This window comes from Betta splendens, chromosome 4 (genome assembly GCF_900634795.4).
Source record: "Betta splendens chromosome 4, fBetSpl5.4, whole genome shotgun sequence".
NCBI lineage: Eukaryota > Metazoa > Chordata > Actinopteri > Anabantiformes > Osphronemidae > Betta > Betta splendens.
Window position 1 is genome coordinate 9,168,373 of NC_040884.2, and position 15,668 is coordinate 9,184,040.

Below are 15,668 nucleotides of genomic sequence, written 5' to 3' on the forward strand. Positions count from 1 at the left end.
CACGTCACCTGCACGTGCGCGCGACGGAGATTGGTTTTTAACGAGCATCGTTTTTTTGTTTTTTTTCCCGCAGTGGAATAAAGGCGCTGCAGACGCACACGCGGCTCAAACTGCGTAGCAGCGAAGGCGAGGGAACAACAACTCACGCACGCGGGCGCGGGTTCGCGGTGCGAGCGATGCAGATGAGCACAGCTTTGATGTCTCCTCCGCGTTTTGTTCGCTGCGGTGGACGCCAAGCAACAAAAAAGAGAAAGCCCGTGCTCCCTCCCGTCAGAGCTGCGGATTAGTTGTTCCTAAAGTCCTTTTAATGAAGCCCGTTTGATGTGCGGCCCCGGTCGGCGTGGAGCTCGGGTGGGGTGTTGGTGGGAGCAGATGACCCAGACACTTCCCCCCGTTTACTCCCGTTCCCCTTTTCCCTATTTGCTCAATTAGCATCAGTAGAATCGCGTGTTTTCATGCGACAGCGCGTTTTTGACGGCGTGTCGGCCACATCGTGGCTTTAAAACGGCTTGAAGGTTCCCCATATCTGCAGGAGAGCAAATATTTGGTTTGTGGGCAGCGGAGAGGCTGGATTAGTGAGCGGATGTGCTGTGCGTGCTCGCAGAGCGTTTGTGCACGTCTGTCTGCGTGAATGGAGGCGACTGACGTGAGTGGGATTCCTGCATCAGCATCACCTGAGCGTCACCTGCCCTGTCTGAGGGAAACGCACCAGCCAACAAACGCGGGTTCAGCCAAATATGGCCTGCCAGTTCCTTCCGTGTACCAACGCATTGACGTTTCAGCATTAACAGTCTGAGGATAACTTTATGGAGGAGTGGGACGTGTGGTCCTCGTCTGCGCAAGCGGCAGAAATACAGGTCTCCAGTGGAGCTGCGTAGCTGCTTGTGAGTCTACAAAGACAAGCGAGGAAGGAGATGACACGTAGTCCGTGGCACGGCTCCGACCGGGTGGGGGGGGGTCAGCGTGGCCAAAGAGGATGCGTGTGTTTTTATGGCTGTCTGTGTGAGTGTGGGGGGTGGGGGGGCGCTGCGTGCCAAGAGGGTCCTGTTTGCATCTCCAGAGAGGCCCAGAGAGGCGAGATCTTATCTGGCGCGTGCCTCGGCCACTGTTTCCCACACTGTGTATGCTCCATAGCGAGGAGGGGGAGGGGGGGGGGGGGGGGGGGGACATCAGGCTCTGTTCCTTGTTTCTGTCAAGCTTTTAATGCCTCAGACACATTTTCAGCTCCCTGGAATTGAAAAATGAATTCAAACACGCCAGGCGGAACTGGAGACGGCTGAACATAATAACATGTGATGTTCATTTATCAGTGCACAGTCGTAAGTGATTGGTTCAAGGGCTGCTGCGGTATTTGTCAGACAGAACTGTGGAGATTTGGTTTCTAGGGTGTGTGTGTGTGTGTGTGTGTGGCCCAGCGGGGGTCCTGTCTAGTCAACTTTGTGCTGTTGTGACTGCCATGACATAATGTGCTTCAGTACAGTACCCCTGCCCCAGCCCACCTCGCACACACAGCCTCTTTTCCGCTTTTCTTTTCTTCTTCAAAGGTTCCGCACATTACCAAGGGCCTCTTCTTCTGTGAATGTCACATATTTGGCTTTTCATTCAGGCCCCACTCCTCTTTTTTTCCCTAAACACTCCCACCCCTGCCTGTCTTTTCTTTTGCCTATGTATTTTTTTTTTTACTTTGATTGGGGTTTTCCCAGGCATTAAGGCCCTTTTAACAAACTGAGTGAGATTTGGTGAACCATTACAGGACATTGCATTAAACTCTGACCTTGGCATCGTTGTGGAATAAAGTGTCTCCTTAGACGCGAGATTCGTTTAAGATGAAGAAAATCTACGTCGTGTGATAACGTTATGAAGCGATGCTATAATTTTAATACATTGTAATACATCTGTAGATTTATGTAGATGTCATCACCCTAGAGGAAGAAGAAAGAGCAGGTTTAGTTGTACTGCGCCTCGTTTAACACTATCAAATTCTTATTCTTATTCTAAGATTAACAGTTGACACATTAACATCAACAGCTGTGCAGTGTGTGGTCCAAGTAAGAGGGTCTTCCAGGCTGTTTGCATGTTCAATTAAATGTTTGTGTGGGTGCACACGTGGGTTTTGGACAAGCTTCCAGGGGTTAGCTCAAGAACTCCTGGCAGATTTCAGGGAGTCACACCGGGTCGAACGCAGAGCCTCCTTACATCCAGCGCCACTGCTCCGTGGTTAGTTTGTGTGTGCAGCCGCCCCCACAGCTGGGAAGAGATCGATGCTGCCTCCACCAGCAGCCCCCTGGCCCCTGGCTGCTACTGTCTGAGAACGAGAGGCTGCGTGTTTGTCAGGGAGGGAGGGCAGATGCGAGGATGGAAGAAATGAGTGAGGAGCAATGGGAGGGATGAGGAAACAAAATGAGAGGCGAGGAGGGAGGGGGGGAGGAAGGAGGGAGGGAGGGTCGGGAAGAGACTAAATATGCCCAGGCTGACTCACTCCCTCCCTATCTCCCTCCTTCACTCACAGATGTGCATATGCTCGCTCCCCTGAGTGCACACACACACACACACACACACACACACACACACACACACACACACACACACACACACACACACACACACACACACTCCTTTCCGTTCTCTGCCAAGCGCTCCTGTGCCCCTGCTCATCTGCGTGGGGGGCCCTACAGGCAGTCTGGGCCCTTACGTGCCCTCTCTTTACACACACACACACACACACACACACACACACGCACACACACACACACACACACACACACACACACACACACACACACACACACACACACACACAGAAGGGCTGATGTGTAAGACATGCTCTGATCCTGCTCGCTGATGATGAAAGACAGGCAGCCAGGCTCCTGTCTTAATGCCAGAGGGCAAGACCTAATAGGAACCCACTGATTCTTGAGCCGCCTCCTCCCCTGCCTTCATCACCGCTGCAACAATTTGTATTTCGCCACGGTTTTATCGCGCTTGCTGCTTCCTCTCTCATCTCGCGCCGCATGTAGCCAGGCTCCTCTGATTACCATTTAAATGGGTTTCGATAGACGCTAGTGGTCAGCAGGTCTTAAGTTGACACTATGAGCAATTATAACGGATGCGTGCGGGAAAAATAGTTATTTAGTTGTGCAGAAACGGAGCGGAGGGCGATTAAACATTCCCTTCACATGTTGTTCTGTATTAAAGGCTCGCTCCATGCGGAGTGCGGTGCTTCATGTTTTTACGTGCATAGCCCCCAGCCTCACACCTGGCCTGGCAGGAGTTATGGTCCCACCCCTCTTCCTCTGGTTCCTGCATTAACTCCCTCCACCTCCACCCGTTTTAACCCATTAGAGGGGGGGGGGGGCGGTGGTAAACAGACCCTTCCTGGGTCCCTGAGTCACATAAACGTCTTGGCGAAGCTCCGAATGCAACCTGTTGCCCACATTCCAGCACAGTTGAAAGAGAGGATGTGCTGTATGTGTGTGGTGCAGATGGCCGGGGCAACGAAGGCAGAAATTAGCCTGTGCGAGGAGGAGACATCCCCCATTGTTCTGGATTGCACACAGACACATGCAGGCATAAGTGTGCATGAGTCTGGCTCAAGCAGGAAGATCACACACTCACTGTCGCAGCTTCTCAGATCAGGCTGGCCAGAGCTTCCTGTAATCCCTCCTCTGTAACATTAATTATAAAGTGGCGCTTTGTGCCCTGTGGACCAACCGTGACTTTCCCAGGACAATTAAAGTTACTCAGTAGAAAGAAGGGGAATTGGGTAGAAAAGGAGGGAAGGGGATCAGAGAATGAGTCAGAGGATTTGACGAGAACTGAGTCTAAAGGCTGTGAATTAAGGCGGAGGGGGGGGGATGAGAGTGGGAGTTCGGGGCCGGGCATACAGGATGTCTAACTCCAGTCAGGGCAGGGATAAGTCATAGGCAATGGAGCTTTTATATTGTTTGGTAAGTGAGGCTTTTAGCATAAGCTTTGGCCCGGGAGCTGGGGGTTGAACTGGGTCGGGCCTGGGTGGGCAAATGCCTGGCTTCAGCGGCTGCGGATTAGCTGCCACCTCAGGGGAGTAATTGGCCAATGTGTGGGAAACACCACCCTGTTCCCCACCCCTGCAAGTCATGAATGTCATAAAAATGCATGAAGAGCCCTCCTATCTTTTTAGTCGATCCACTCTTATCTTTGCTTTGGCTTGAGAGGGGCTGCAACTAGATCTGTGACTGCTCCGCCAAAGCCTTACACAATATAGCAGTGATTCTCAAGGTCCGCAGTTATTGGTCGCTGACCTTCAACGAGCCGCCAAATCCCTAAATCTTGTTTTGCTTCCTAGAAAGCTTGACTCGCCCTGAAACGAGCACCTGCGCCGCAGTGGGTAAAGGGTTCGCTGCCCCACGTGGAGTCGGCCTGTGTTTTTATTGCACGGCCCTTTGCTTTCCGTATAGCCTTGAGATGACTCCGCCGCTGCAGCACTCCGTGCCAAAGGCAAAGCCTTTCAAGTTGTTCACGATCCGTTTGCGACAAGAAGCTTGATTCCCAGATAAGAGGAGCTCTCAGGTCGGCCACAGCGGTGGTTGATTCGACAGATGTTGTTATCTCGAATGCATCTGATTGGCCGCTGTTTAATCCCGTTAAGGCATCTCGCCCCGGGACGTGAGCCCGTGAGCTTCCTGCATGCCGCCCTTTCCCTGAACCCTTGACCCCCTCGCTGTGGCTAGTGAGCTGAAGTACACTGAGTACTGTATGCAATCGCCTCCGTCATATATCGTGTGGAAATCTTTTGCAGTAATCTGATTGGCTGGCAGGACACAGTCTGGGGTCATGATGCTTACCTGCGATGTTCACTCACACTGCGGGTCAGCACATAACAAGCCATTAGCAGAAAGCACTTCTGTCAAATGCATATCAGTGAGTTATTGATGGCATATTTATTTTTTCTCCACGACAACCACCTTTTAGCTGCCACTTCAACCATTTCTTAGCTGCACACTCTTTGCCCTGAAACATAAGTTTGATGTCATGAACTACGGCCCCAGAGTCAGAAACTTCCTCCCCGAAACCGAAGGGTCACGGGTTTAGCAAGTGAGACACTGAGCTTCCCTCCATCACTTGTCAAAAACTCTGAGTGCCAAGTAAACGGAGGGAGAAATATGAACGAATGCATAATGAAATCCGAGGATAGCGGCGTAGATTGAAGAGAGACAGGAAGCGCACGCACCTCCTGCGATCCGTACTAACGGCGCCACGGGCAGAATAAGTGCATAACAGCGCATGAGAATATCTTCTTACTTGGCTAAAGAGAGCAAGGACAGGTAGCGCCTCTGTCCACGGAAATATTTTAGAATTGTAAACAAGGCCTTGGCATAATATTACAGCCTTGCTGGTTGGTTTTGTTTACATACCCTAGATACTTAGCGAAAGGAAGAGTGCCTTGTTTTTTTGTTTTTTCTTACATCTGCAGGAAAAGCTTTCGGACAATGTTGTCCCTGCATTTTTTGGGAGGCTTTTGAGTCTTCAGGAGCAAAGCAGTACCTATGTGTTTAGATTAATATCATGCAAATATAATGAATGCCACCATATTGTAAGTGACATCAGATCTGAGCTCTAATCCAGGTCATATGGTGGTTTACCTGTAGTCTAATTGTGTGAGGTTTCAACAGAGCGCAGGCTGGGAGCTGGAGCTCAGGTAAACAGGGTCTTAAAGACGAGCTTCCACAGAATCATATCAGCCTCTCTGAAATGTTGACGCAGTCAGTTTACTTTGGATGGATTAAGTGGCTTGTGTGAATAGGGGCAGTCACTATAATGTGGTTCTATGAGGATTATACATACTAACTATCATTCTCCTCATTGTTCAGCTGTCCTGTAAAGAGAGTAGGACCTCTAATGGTTCTGAAGGAGCTCTGAACAAACCAGCTCTTTTAGATCACAGAAATTAGCTCCGCAACAGCCAACACTTGACTTCAACCCAACCACTTTACACGTCAATGGCCTTTCCCATAATCCTTTGCCCGGCACTGGCTGTGCGCTTCGCTGAGTGGGTGAAAAAGGAGAAACTGATTGCTGAAACCAGTGTGAGGCCACACGCAGTAGCCAGCAGGTCTATGATCTCGCTGAAAGCTGAAGCTCTCTGATGGGGGAACAATGGAGCCTAAGATGGGTGTGGCAGCGGGGGGGAGGTGAGAGGGCACGCAGGGCGTCAACGCGGCTGAGAGGGAGAGTGGGGATGGGGGCAGCAAGGTGAAACCAGGGATGCGGTGGTGATGAGGTCATACCTGCATGTGTGTGTGTGTGTGTGTGTGTGTGTGTGTGTGTGTGTGTGTGTGTGTGTGTGTGTGTGTGTGTGTGTGTGTGTGTGTGTGTGTGTGAGGATTTGGTTCACAGCCCTGTGAGGCCTCATCAGCACTGATGTCATGGGAAACTAATATGAAGCTCATCTCTGCTGTTTGTGAGCTCTCCTTATTTCCTTGTTGTAATCTGAGGGCCACATAAAAGCTTCAGCTCGAAACTCCTGAATAAAAACACAGCTCTGAGGGAGCTCCACCGTAGTGGACCGAAGAAGAAAACACTCAGTGAAAACGTACACCAACTTTGACAAGATGTAAATCATTACACGTCTTTTGATGTTCCTCCGCTCGCTTCCTCTCCGTCTCCTCTCCTTGTCTTCGTTACTCATCATTCCTGCTGACGGTAAACATTGTGAACTGATCCCCGCTGCTTTCCAGCGGGAACGCGGGGCCCCCTTTCTGCGCGGCGCGTTGGAAACAGATCAGCTCGGAGCAGCCGGGGAACATGAAAGGAGGGCGCTGACTACGGGGGATGAGCGCATTCCTCCACGACCCGCCGCCGCTGCCGCCGCTGGCCTGTGGCCGCACAGGGGAGCTCACAGCGAGGAACGCCGTTGCCTCAAAGTAAGGTGGAGGGTGGGGGGGGGGGGGGGGGGGGGGGGGGGGGGGGGGGGGGGGGGGGGGTTGGGGGTGAATATCCTTGAGCTCCTTCAGATCTCAGGCAGCAAGCAGCACTTGACCTTTCCAGCACTAAAGGAATATGACAGCCGTGAAGCCGACAGAGAGGACGGGGGAGCAGGGCGGGGGGTGTGGGGGGGGGGCAGCGAGAGGCTAGAGACAAAAGCCACACAAAGTGCAGGCTGCCACCAAAACAGTTAGTTTGCAATCAACGTCAGTCATCCCTCCTGTCGGGACAGTTTGATTTCCACTTTTCAAATGAGGCGTTTATTTTTGGCCTGATAACAGGGCTGGCTAAATTGAAATTGGCAGCTCGACAATCTACAGATAATAGTCAGCGACGCAGGAGATCATGTGAACAGCCCTTTCTTTCTCTTTACTGGGGCCCCCGCCCGCTCTCCTGTCGAAGACGAGAAAGGAGGAAATGAGGGAGGGAGAGGGAGAGAAAAAGGGCTAATCTTTGTCACAATCAGAGGAGGCTGAGAAGGCAAAAAAGGAGTCTAAAAATGAACCGGGTGGGGGGGGCGCAGACAAGGGGGGAGAAGGTAGCGTAATGTGCTGGTGATCGGGGGGAGGCAGGGCTGGAGGGGGTGTACAGGAGAGGTGAGGATAGAAAGAGAAAAGGAGGGAATCGCTTTAATGTTTCTGGCAGCCGACCAGCTGGGGTCTCAAGGTTATCCTGGCTTTGCAAACTCCCACGGGAAAGGTGGAGTGCCGAGGGCCGAAGGGGGGGGGGGGGGGGGGGGGCTCTGAGGGCTGGAGGTGGAGGGGAGGAGGGGGCGATGGCCGCCCTCTTCCCTCCAGGAGGGAGGCTGAGGCTCTAGGGGAGCGTAATCCTCGGGCCACCACCCCCCCCCCCCCCCCCCGTCTGATGAGCTCGGCCTTGGCCCAGGTAGGAGGAGGAGAGGGGCTCGGGGACCTCCCGGGGCACCCTCGCGCGCGGCCCCGCCCTCCGCCGGCGCGCCGCACGGGCGAAACGGGAGGATCTGATGAATTATTACTCAAGCCATTAGTTCTAATCACATTTGTGTGGAAACAATGCGGCGCCCGATTGATTCCCGCAGCGGAGCTCTTTGCGCGCTCTCGTCTCGGGGGCGGTCAGAGGTCAGGGGCAGCTGCATCCGCCAGGAGCCGAGCGCTCGGCTCAAGGACACGTCGGCGGAGCCGGGCCGCGGCGCCGAGGAGCGCGGGCCCGGCGCTCTGTCCAATCAGAGGCCCTCGTTACAGCCCGCCGCGCCGGCTCGTTTGTCTATGAATATGTATTTATTGTAATATCGCGTTTCCCTTTGTCCTCCGTCTTTCATTGGGCGATTTTCATACACCTACACATTCTGACATCTTGTCAAAGCGCGTTTAGCTTCCTCAGCCGTGCGCTGTCTTCACTGAGATCATCGCCCGGATTATCAGCTGCAGCAGCAGCCATCAGGCCACAGCCAACCTGTTGGATTCCCCACTGCTAAGGCATCATTACATTACACGACCATTCCCAGCCAGTGCATTCAAACCTGACTCTATGCAAACGCCGATAAACTCTGGCTTTGACACGTTTGGTCTGGCTGGGATGAACCAGGATCCACTGAACCGGATCCGTTGAGATAATGATTCACAGCGACCATTGCTGGAAATAAACAAGCAACTAACAGAGATACGCGTTCATACGAGGGTCTGATGATTGATGGACGGGGACTGTTGGTGTTTTCCTCCTTACGTAAGCCGGTTTTCTGACAGATTGAAACGATTGGAAATGGGAAGAATCGCTGCCCTGGGATGAGCTCCGTTTCGCTGCTGCGTGAGTCCTGTATGAAGCCAGCTTACCTTTAGTCTTTCGTTTAACATGTCTGTTTGTATTTAAATGTGTCTACAGTCAGTGAGGGCCAGAACCACGTTTGCATAAGTGGCCCCCACCAACAGGCGCCGCCCCCCCGGCCCGCTCCGGCCTCAGGCGTGCCGAGCAGAGACCCAGGCCAACTCGCCGGTCCCGTCCCCGACCGCCTGCTCTCCACCGCTGCTGGGTTCGACTCACCGTCACCTCTGACCTCCCGTGCTCCGCCGCCTCCCCCACACATGCAAATAGCGCCGGTCTGCTCCCGGAGGCATCGGAAGAAAAAGCGGACAAAAAAAAAAAAAAAAGGAGCGGGCCGGACGGAGGAAAGGAGGAGAGGGAAGGAGGAATGACGTGGATGGAGAGCTGGGGGTGGAGAGAGAGCGAGAGGAAGCGGCAGCGTCTCGCTCTCTGAAGTGCGGAGCAGTGGAGGGAGGCGGCGGCGGCCGCCCGGGAAGCCTCCGCTTCACAGCCCCGCGCTCGGGCCTCCAAACATCTCCTTCTCTGTTTCAGCCAGCCAAAATGGACCCCGGCGCCCGTGTCTGCGAGGCTGGCGCTGACCCGCGCTGATCTCCGCGTGCGCGCTCGGTGAGTGTGCGAGGGAGAAGCCAGCGCGAGCGGGCGCAGCTCGCTGTACTCATTGTTTTCCTTGCTCCCGGGCCGCTCCAGGCGCCGCGGCTGGTGTGTGCGGCGAGGTGCGAGATGTGTGCGGCTGTATCTGGAGAGCCTCCAAACCCCCCCATCCCCTCCCTCTCCCTCTCTCCCTCTCGCTCTCCTCCTTCTGTTCTCTCTGCTTGGAGGATCTGTCAGTTCTCCTTCTCTCTCTCTGTCCCCGCTTTGATCCTGCTCTCCAAGCCTTGGCTGGCCTCGCTAACAGCAGCTGAGCACAGGTCCTACTCCACTCCCACTAATAACACGCTGGGATGATGCGCGTCCACACACGCACGCACACGCACGCACACACATATATACACACGCACATTCACGCACACACACACACACACACGCACACACGCACGCACACACGCACGCACACACACACACACACACACACACACACACACACACACACACACACACACACACACACACACACACACACGCGCTGCTCCTCCTCTCTCGCACGCTCCCAAATCGGTAGCGGCTGCGCTATCGCCGGGCGCTATCTGTTTTCTGTGACCTTGCGCTCACGCTGTGATGTGCAGCTCGGGTGATGGGTCACCGCATTCTGACTTACCGTGGGTGGTGATAGAGCCTCTGATTGCAGCCTCATTGTGACTTCTTGTACATACAGTGTAATGTGTGTGTGTGTGTGTGTGTGTGTGTGTGTGTTTTTAACACAAACACGTGTAGGCAAATGCTCTTGCTGCTTTAATAAGGTTTTGTCATATTTAGGGCCTTCTTTGTGTATGACTCATGATATTGGGCATATTTACCCTGCTGCCATTTCCCAGCATCTTCACTTCTGCAGCCTTTCAGAATGAGGTTGTAAATACCGGAAAATGCTTCTCCTTATTTGCTGTTAAACTCATTGGCTGACGAGCGGTCACTCTGCACACACTCAGCTCCTAAAGCAATGGAAACCATTCCCGGTCACTCGTGGAGCGCGGCATTCACACTGGGAGCATCGCTCGGCCGCTGCGTGGCAGCCACCCTCAGTCAGGAAGCGGCAGCCGCCCCCAGGCTGGCGGTGACACCACGGCCAGAGAGGAAGCTTCAATGCCAGCATAGACACACACACACACACACACACACACACGGCCTCATGGCACCAGGAGCGCCTATCGACACCGTTCACCAATGGTTAACGCATTAAAGCATGAGCAGCGGGTGACAGCGGGCCAGATTGTTTTGTGAGTGCGATATCTCACACTTTCACACAGCTTCAGCTCCACAATCTCCCTGTCTAATTGCGTTATTGCGGCGCGTAGAGGTCCATGGTCTAGAGGGCTCCATAAAGATATGAGTCCTGGGAGAGGTGGAATGGCAAAAGAGGAAGACTGAGATAAAGAGTGGGGGCAATAGAAGGAGTGATAAGAGGGCGATAGAGATCAGAGGGAGTGAGAGCTGGTGCGTGAGACAGGTGAGGGGGTCACAGCCATGGAGGCCGATGAGCCCGGGTTTCTAAAAATAAAAAAAATTAAATGGATTGTTTCCCTGACTGCACTTTATCAGCGAAGTATCTCACAGCATCGGGTGATCACGAGATTTTATACAACAGCGGGCCATGTTCCCTGCGCGGCAGCCTGGTTCCCACAGATGTCTGCGATAGAGGAGTTGACACACAGCAACAGGTAACACTCCAGGGACCGGCGGCGGCCAGGTGCGCCCGATAAGACGCTGGGCTCGCAGGGGAAAAAGGGCGGGTCCGACAGAGCCGAGGCTCCGTGACCGGGTTCAGCAACATGAGCGTGAGAAAGTCAGTCAGGCGGAGAGCATTTCAAAACCTACACTTTGTCCGCCTCACGTCAATACGTTTGTTTTGGAACTCTGTCAGTGGCATTGTGTGCGGAGAATGACTCAGGTGTGCGGCTCACAACAATGAGAGAGAGAGAGAGAGAGCTTTACAGCAGCCTTTGCTCGTCCTTATTCCAGTCACTCCTCCCGCTGCCACCCGCTGTGTGTAAAAGATTTTAAACCCATTTTAAACAATATTTAGCCAGAGGGTGTATTTGTTACGTGGACTGAAATGTGTGTGATGTACGGCAAAGTAGCTTCAAAGTGACGCCGACACGTGACACCAAAGTCTTTGAAGTGGAAATTTTGAGGGGGGAAAAAAACTAAATTGATGCGTCCATTCATGTCTGCAAGTTGCTGACGGTGTCGCGTGCGCGCAGACACTGTAATTTACGCCGCACGCTCAAGGGCAGCCGCGCCGCGGCGCGAAGCTACACCCGTCCGCGCGCCCGTCTCGTGCTCGGCCGCGTACGGCTCGCCGCGGCGCCGCCTATCACGCTCGCGATCTTGCGGGCGGCCGCCGGCGACGCCCCGCGGATCCAGGCGGCAAGCCGGCGAGCGGAGCGCCTTCCACTGGTCGCCTGCGCGCCACGTGTCGCGGTCTCGGCAGCAGCTGGAGGTGCGCGAGCTCAGCGGAGAGCCGCGCGCGGGGGCAGCAATAAAAATAAAGCGAGGTGTGGGCTGCTTTGCCTAATTCCACTACTTATAAACGCATAATGATTATTTATTCCCATAAATAATCATTATGCGCTTGTTTTCTCTCTTTTATTGGAACAAACGGCCAGAACGTGGTAAGACTATTTCCACCAGTCGAGCGTGTACTTTTTTGCTGTTTCTCATAAATAAACAATTACCGCATTAGACGCACATAGGTGCTCGCTCGGTGATTATTTGAAATGGCTGTGTTTAAACTTTAAACAGCCCGAAGACCAGACATAGATGGGTGTATTACGCACCATACGCGTATAAATGTCCCACAGTTTAAATACGTAAAGCCGCTGCACAAAGGTACACTCACAAGACGCAATTATGGGCCCTGTCTCTTTCTCCCTCTCTCTTTCTGCTCGTCTGCTCTACGCCTGTCCAGCTCCAATAAAGATAAGGAAATGAAATTATGACCTGAAATTAAAAAAGCCTTGAACGCTGTGTGGCGACCGTAGGCGGGGAGGAGGAGGAGGAGAAGGAGGATCGTGTGAGCTCTCCGGGCTCAGAAATATCTCTGCTCTGGCTCACATTCCGATAAGGAGCCCGATCCAGCTCTCTCTGTGGGCGTGGTTTTCCCAGGCTTTTAAAACAGCAGCTGCTATTTACCTTCCCCTCTAATGTAAACCACCACCGCCGCCGCCGCCGCCACATACCCTCTCCTCAGCCCTCCACCCTGTTCCCTGGCCCGACGGCCCCCCGGCAGTTTGGTGGCCAAACCTCCAACCACCGTGCTCATAAAACATCCTGGCACGTGTTTCACATTCACAACACCGACAGATGATTAAATGGCAAAATTTGCACCACATAGTTAGGAGCTGTGGTAAATAACACGGAACTGGAGTGTGCGCGCTTAATTTTATTTCCCCTCTTGAGGGCAGGCTAAATTAACGTCGCTCTGGGATATAACTGTTGCATTTTGTTGTGCGCGTCAGTTTGTCCTCAAGTTGTTTTGAGGTGTAATCCGAAGTTGTTTGTTTTAGCGTTTTCTTCACAGTTGAAAAAAAACACCAAAAGCGATCATCGTGGCACGCGACTGAAAACCTGATTTCCAGATAAAATAACAAAATAAGAGTCATGGTTTTATAATAATATACGATTATTTTGTGGTTGCTGTTTTTTATTTGACTTGACTGTTGCAAGTAGTAAGTTGTAAACAACAACGTTTAGACAGGCTACCCAAACTCAGGCCCAAAAGTAAATGAATATACAAATCCTAAAATGTGATTAAAATGATGAAGCTAAGTGAGATGTATTAATATTAGTAATAATATTGCTATAATAGTTTCTGCTGTTTGTACCGTTTCGTACGTACTTCTTCTCAGACATTTTAAGCTGCTATCACCGCTGGGGATATAAAAAAGTCCCTGTTTCAGCTCCTGGTGGCGGTGCCCAGTCAGCGGCTCCACTGTTAATATGTAAACGGTACGATGATTGAAGACTCGAGGCAGTTTCCCCGGCTGTGCCCTGAACCCGGGCCGCGCGCCATTGGCCGCCAGCGCCAGTGGCCAAACAACCAATGGGAGGGCGCCGACCACGAGCCGTCCTCCCTCGGGCCGCGTGTCCCTCGCCCTGATTGGCGGAAAGTTACTGTGGGAAAGAAAGTTTGGGAAGTTTCACACGAGCCGTTCGCGTGCAGCGCGCGATATAAATACGAGCGGCACGCGGGGAGACCAGCAGAGAGACTCTGCATCCGCTCCAAGAGACAGCTGCCGCCGCGCGCCGCTCTAACGGATTCTAACTTGGTGCATATCTCAGGATAATTGTTGGTGGAAGAGGGGACTCTTGAATATCGTCAGCTGACAACGTTCATCGTCCACCACTGGATCGTAATTTGCTGTGGTTTTGTGGATATTTTTGATAAAAAAAAAAAAAAAAAAAAACAAAAAAAAAAAACGAAAGATGCCTGCCGACATGATGGAAAAAAACTCGTCCTCCCCGGTCGCTGCAACCCCGGCAAGCATGAACACAACCCCGGACAAACCCAAGACCGCCTCCGAGCACAGAAAGGTTGGTACAGAGCCCTCATCAGTATATGGTGTGAAAACGCGCGTGCGCTTCGTTTGTGCGCGCGGAACGGGAATTCTAACGTTTTTGTCATCTAATCTTTATAGTCGTCCAAGCCCATTATGGAGAAAAGAAGACGAGCAAGAATCAACGAGAGCCTCGGGCAGCTGAAAACCCTGATCCTGGATGCGCTGAAAAAAGACGTGAGTGCCCACTCGCTCCCGGTTATTAATAGAGTCTTTAGGCGGCGATTCAAGCGGTTCCTGTCAAACGGCGAGAAAGTGAGCGCGTAATCTTAACCATGTGTGCTTTCCATCTCCTCAGAGCTCCAGACACTCCAAACTGGAGAAGGCGGACATCCTGGAGATGACGGTGAAGCATCTCCGGAACCTCCAGAGAGCGCAGATGACCGGTAAGTCGCGTTTCCGGAGCCGATCTGTCTCTTTACGCGTGCTTTTTAGATCTTATCTTGGCTTCAGCCACCGGTTCATGATTCCGAGATGTTCGCTGCTATTTTTACGCGTTCCTGCGCGATGCCTGACGGACCTTTCTTCGTGTGCTTGCAGCCGCCTTGAACACGGACCCCACTGTCTTGGGGAAATATCGTGCGGGTTTCAGCGAATGTATGAATGAAGTCACCCGGTTCCTGTCCACGTGCGAAGGCGTCAACACCGAGGTCAGGACGCGCCTGCTCGGTCACCTGGCCAACTGCATGACCCAGATTAACGCCATGAACTACCCCAGCCAGCATCAGCACCAGCACCAGCACCAGCACCAGCTCCCCCCCACCACCGGCCCAACGCACCCCTCCTTCGCCCAGTCCATGGTGCAGATCCCCAGCTCGTCCCCGCAGGTTCTGCCCATGAACGCGGTCTCGTGTAAAGGAGGCTCCTCGCCGGCAAGTTTGCCTTCAGACGGCACCAAAGTGTACGGCGGTTTCCAGATTGTGCCTGCCACGGACGGACAGTTCGCGTTCCTCATTCCCAATGCGGCGTTTGCGCCAAACGGCCCCGTGATCCCGGTTTACGCCAACAGCGTCAGCACGCCGGTGCCGGTGCCGGCTGCGGTGTCGCCCGGAGCCCAGTCAGGCAACACGGACTCGGTGTGGCGGCCCTGGTGAGGACTGGGGAGGGACCACAAAGACTCCATGACACTTAATAGTTATCTCTTTGTTCAATGTTAGAAAAGTTATTTTGAATTCGTTTTTTTCTTGTAAAATGGAAAGAGAATGCACTATATATTTGTACAGCTAACAAGGGAGTAAAGTTCATATTGAAACGAGATTTGTATTGTGGAAGTCAGTTCACTACATTTTATATATTTTGAGTTGTCTGTTTTTTTACTGTGTGATGCCAAAGATATGTTCATTGCTCTTATGCTGTTCTTCGTTTTGGAAGACGAATAAATTTGTAAAGACATTAAAAACGAAAACTCGTCGCTCGCTCTCTTATACAAAAACGAGCCTGTTTAGGGAAATGCGAACGTTGGAGCGGAATAGATTGTGCTTTGTGTTGTGTTGAAGCGGAGATTGTCGAACGAGAAGAAATGGCCGAGATCTTTTCAGCTTCATCATAGTTTAGTGAGTTTCACTGCTCAACGTTTTGCAATGCGGCCTGAAACGTTAAAGCCTAAAAGAATCAGTAAAAAAAGTTCAGATGTAAATGTTAAGAAATCTCGCTGAACGCGAGCGACTCTGCACATTAAAAACACTGGACGTGCTCTAA

The 15,668-nt window shown here is 52.6% G+C and overlaps 1 protein-coding gene across 1 annotated transcript; it reads left to right on the forward strand.

Annotated features, from left to right (window-relative positions):
• Positions 1–12,856: 12,856 nt before the first annotated feature.
• Positions 12,857–15,375, forward strand: her6 (hairy-related 6). The gene is made up of 4 exons (XM_029148198.3): positions 12,857–13,947; positions 14,052–14,147; positions 14,269–14,356; positions 14,511–15,375. Exons 1-4 carry the CDS (start codon positions 13,840–13,842, stop codon positions 15,062–15,064), a joined length of 846 nt encoding a protein of 281 aa, XP_029004031.1. The 5' UTR covers positions 12,857–13,839; the 3' UTR covers positions 15,065–15,375.
• The last annotated feature ends 293 nt before the right edge of the window (positions 15,376–15,668 follow it).

What these genes read in the sequence shown, in the direction of transcription:
- her6 (XM_029148198.3), top strand. Translation starts at nt 13,840, where the DNA reads ATGCCTGCCGACATGATGGAAAAAAACTCGTCCTCCCCGGTCGCTGCA. An exon ending in CCGCCTCCGAGCACAGAAAG is followed by an intron (nt 13,948 to 14,051) that starts GTTGGTACAGAG and finishes TAATCTTTATAG; the next exon opens with TCGTCCAAGCCCATTATGGA. An exon ending in TGGATGCGCTGAAAAAAGAC is followed by an intron (nt 14,148 to 14,268) that starts GTGAGTGCCCAC and finishes CCATCTCCTCAG; the next exon opens with AGCTCCAGACACTCCAAACT.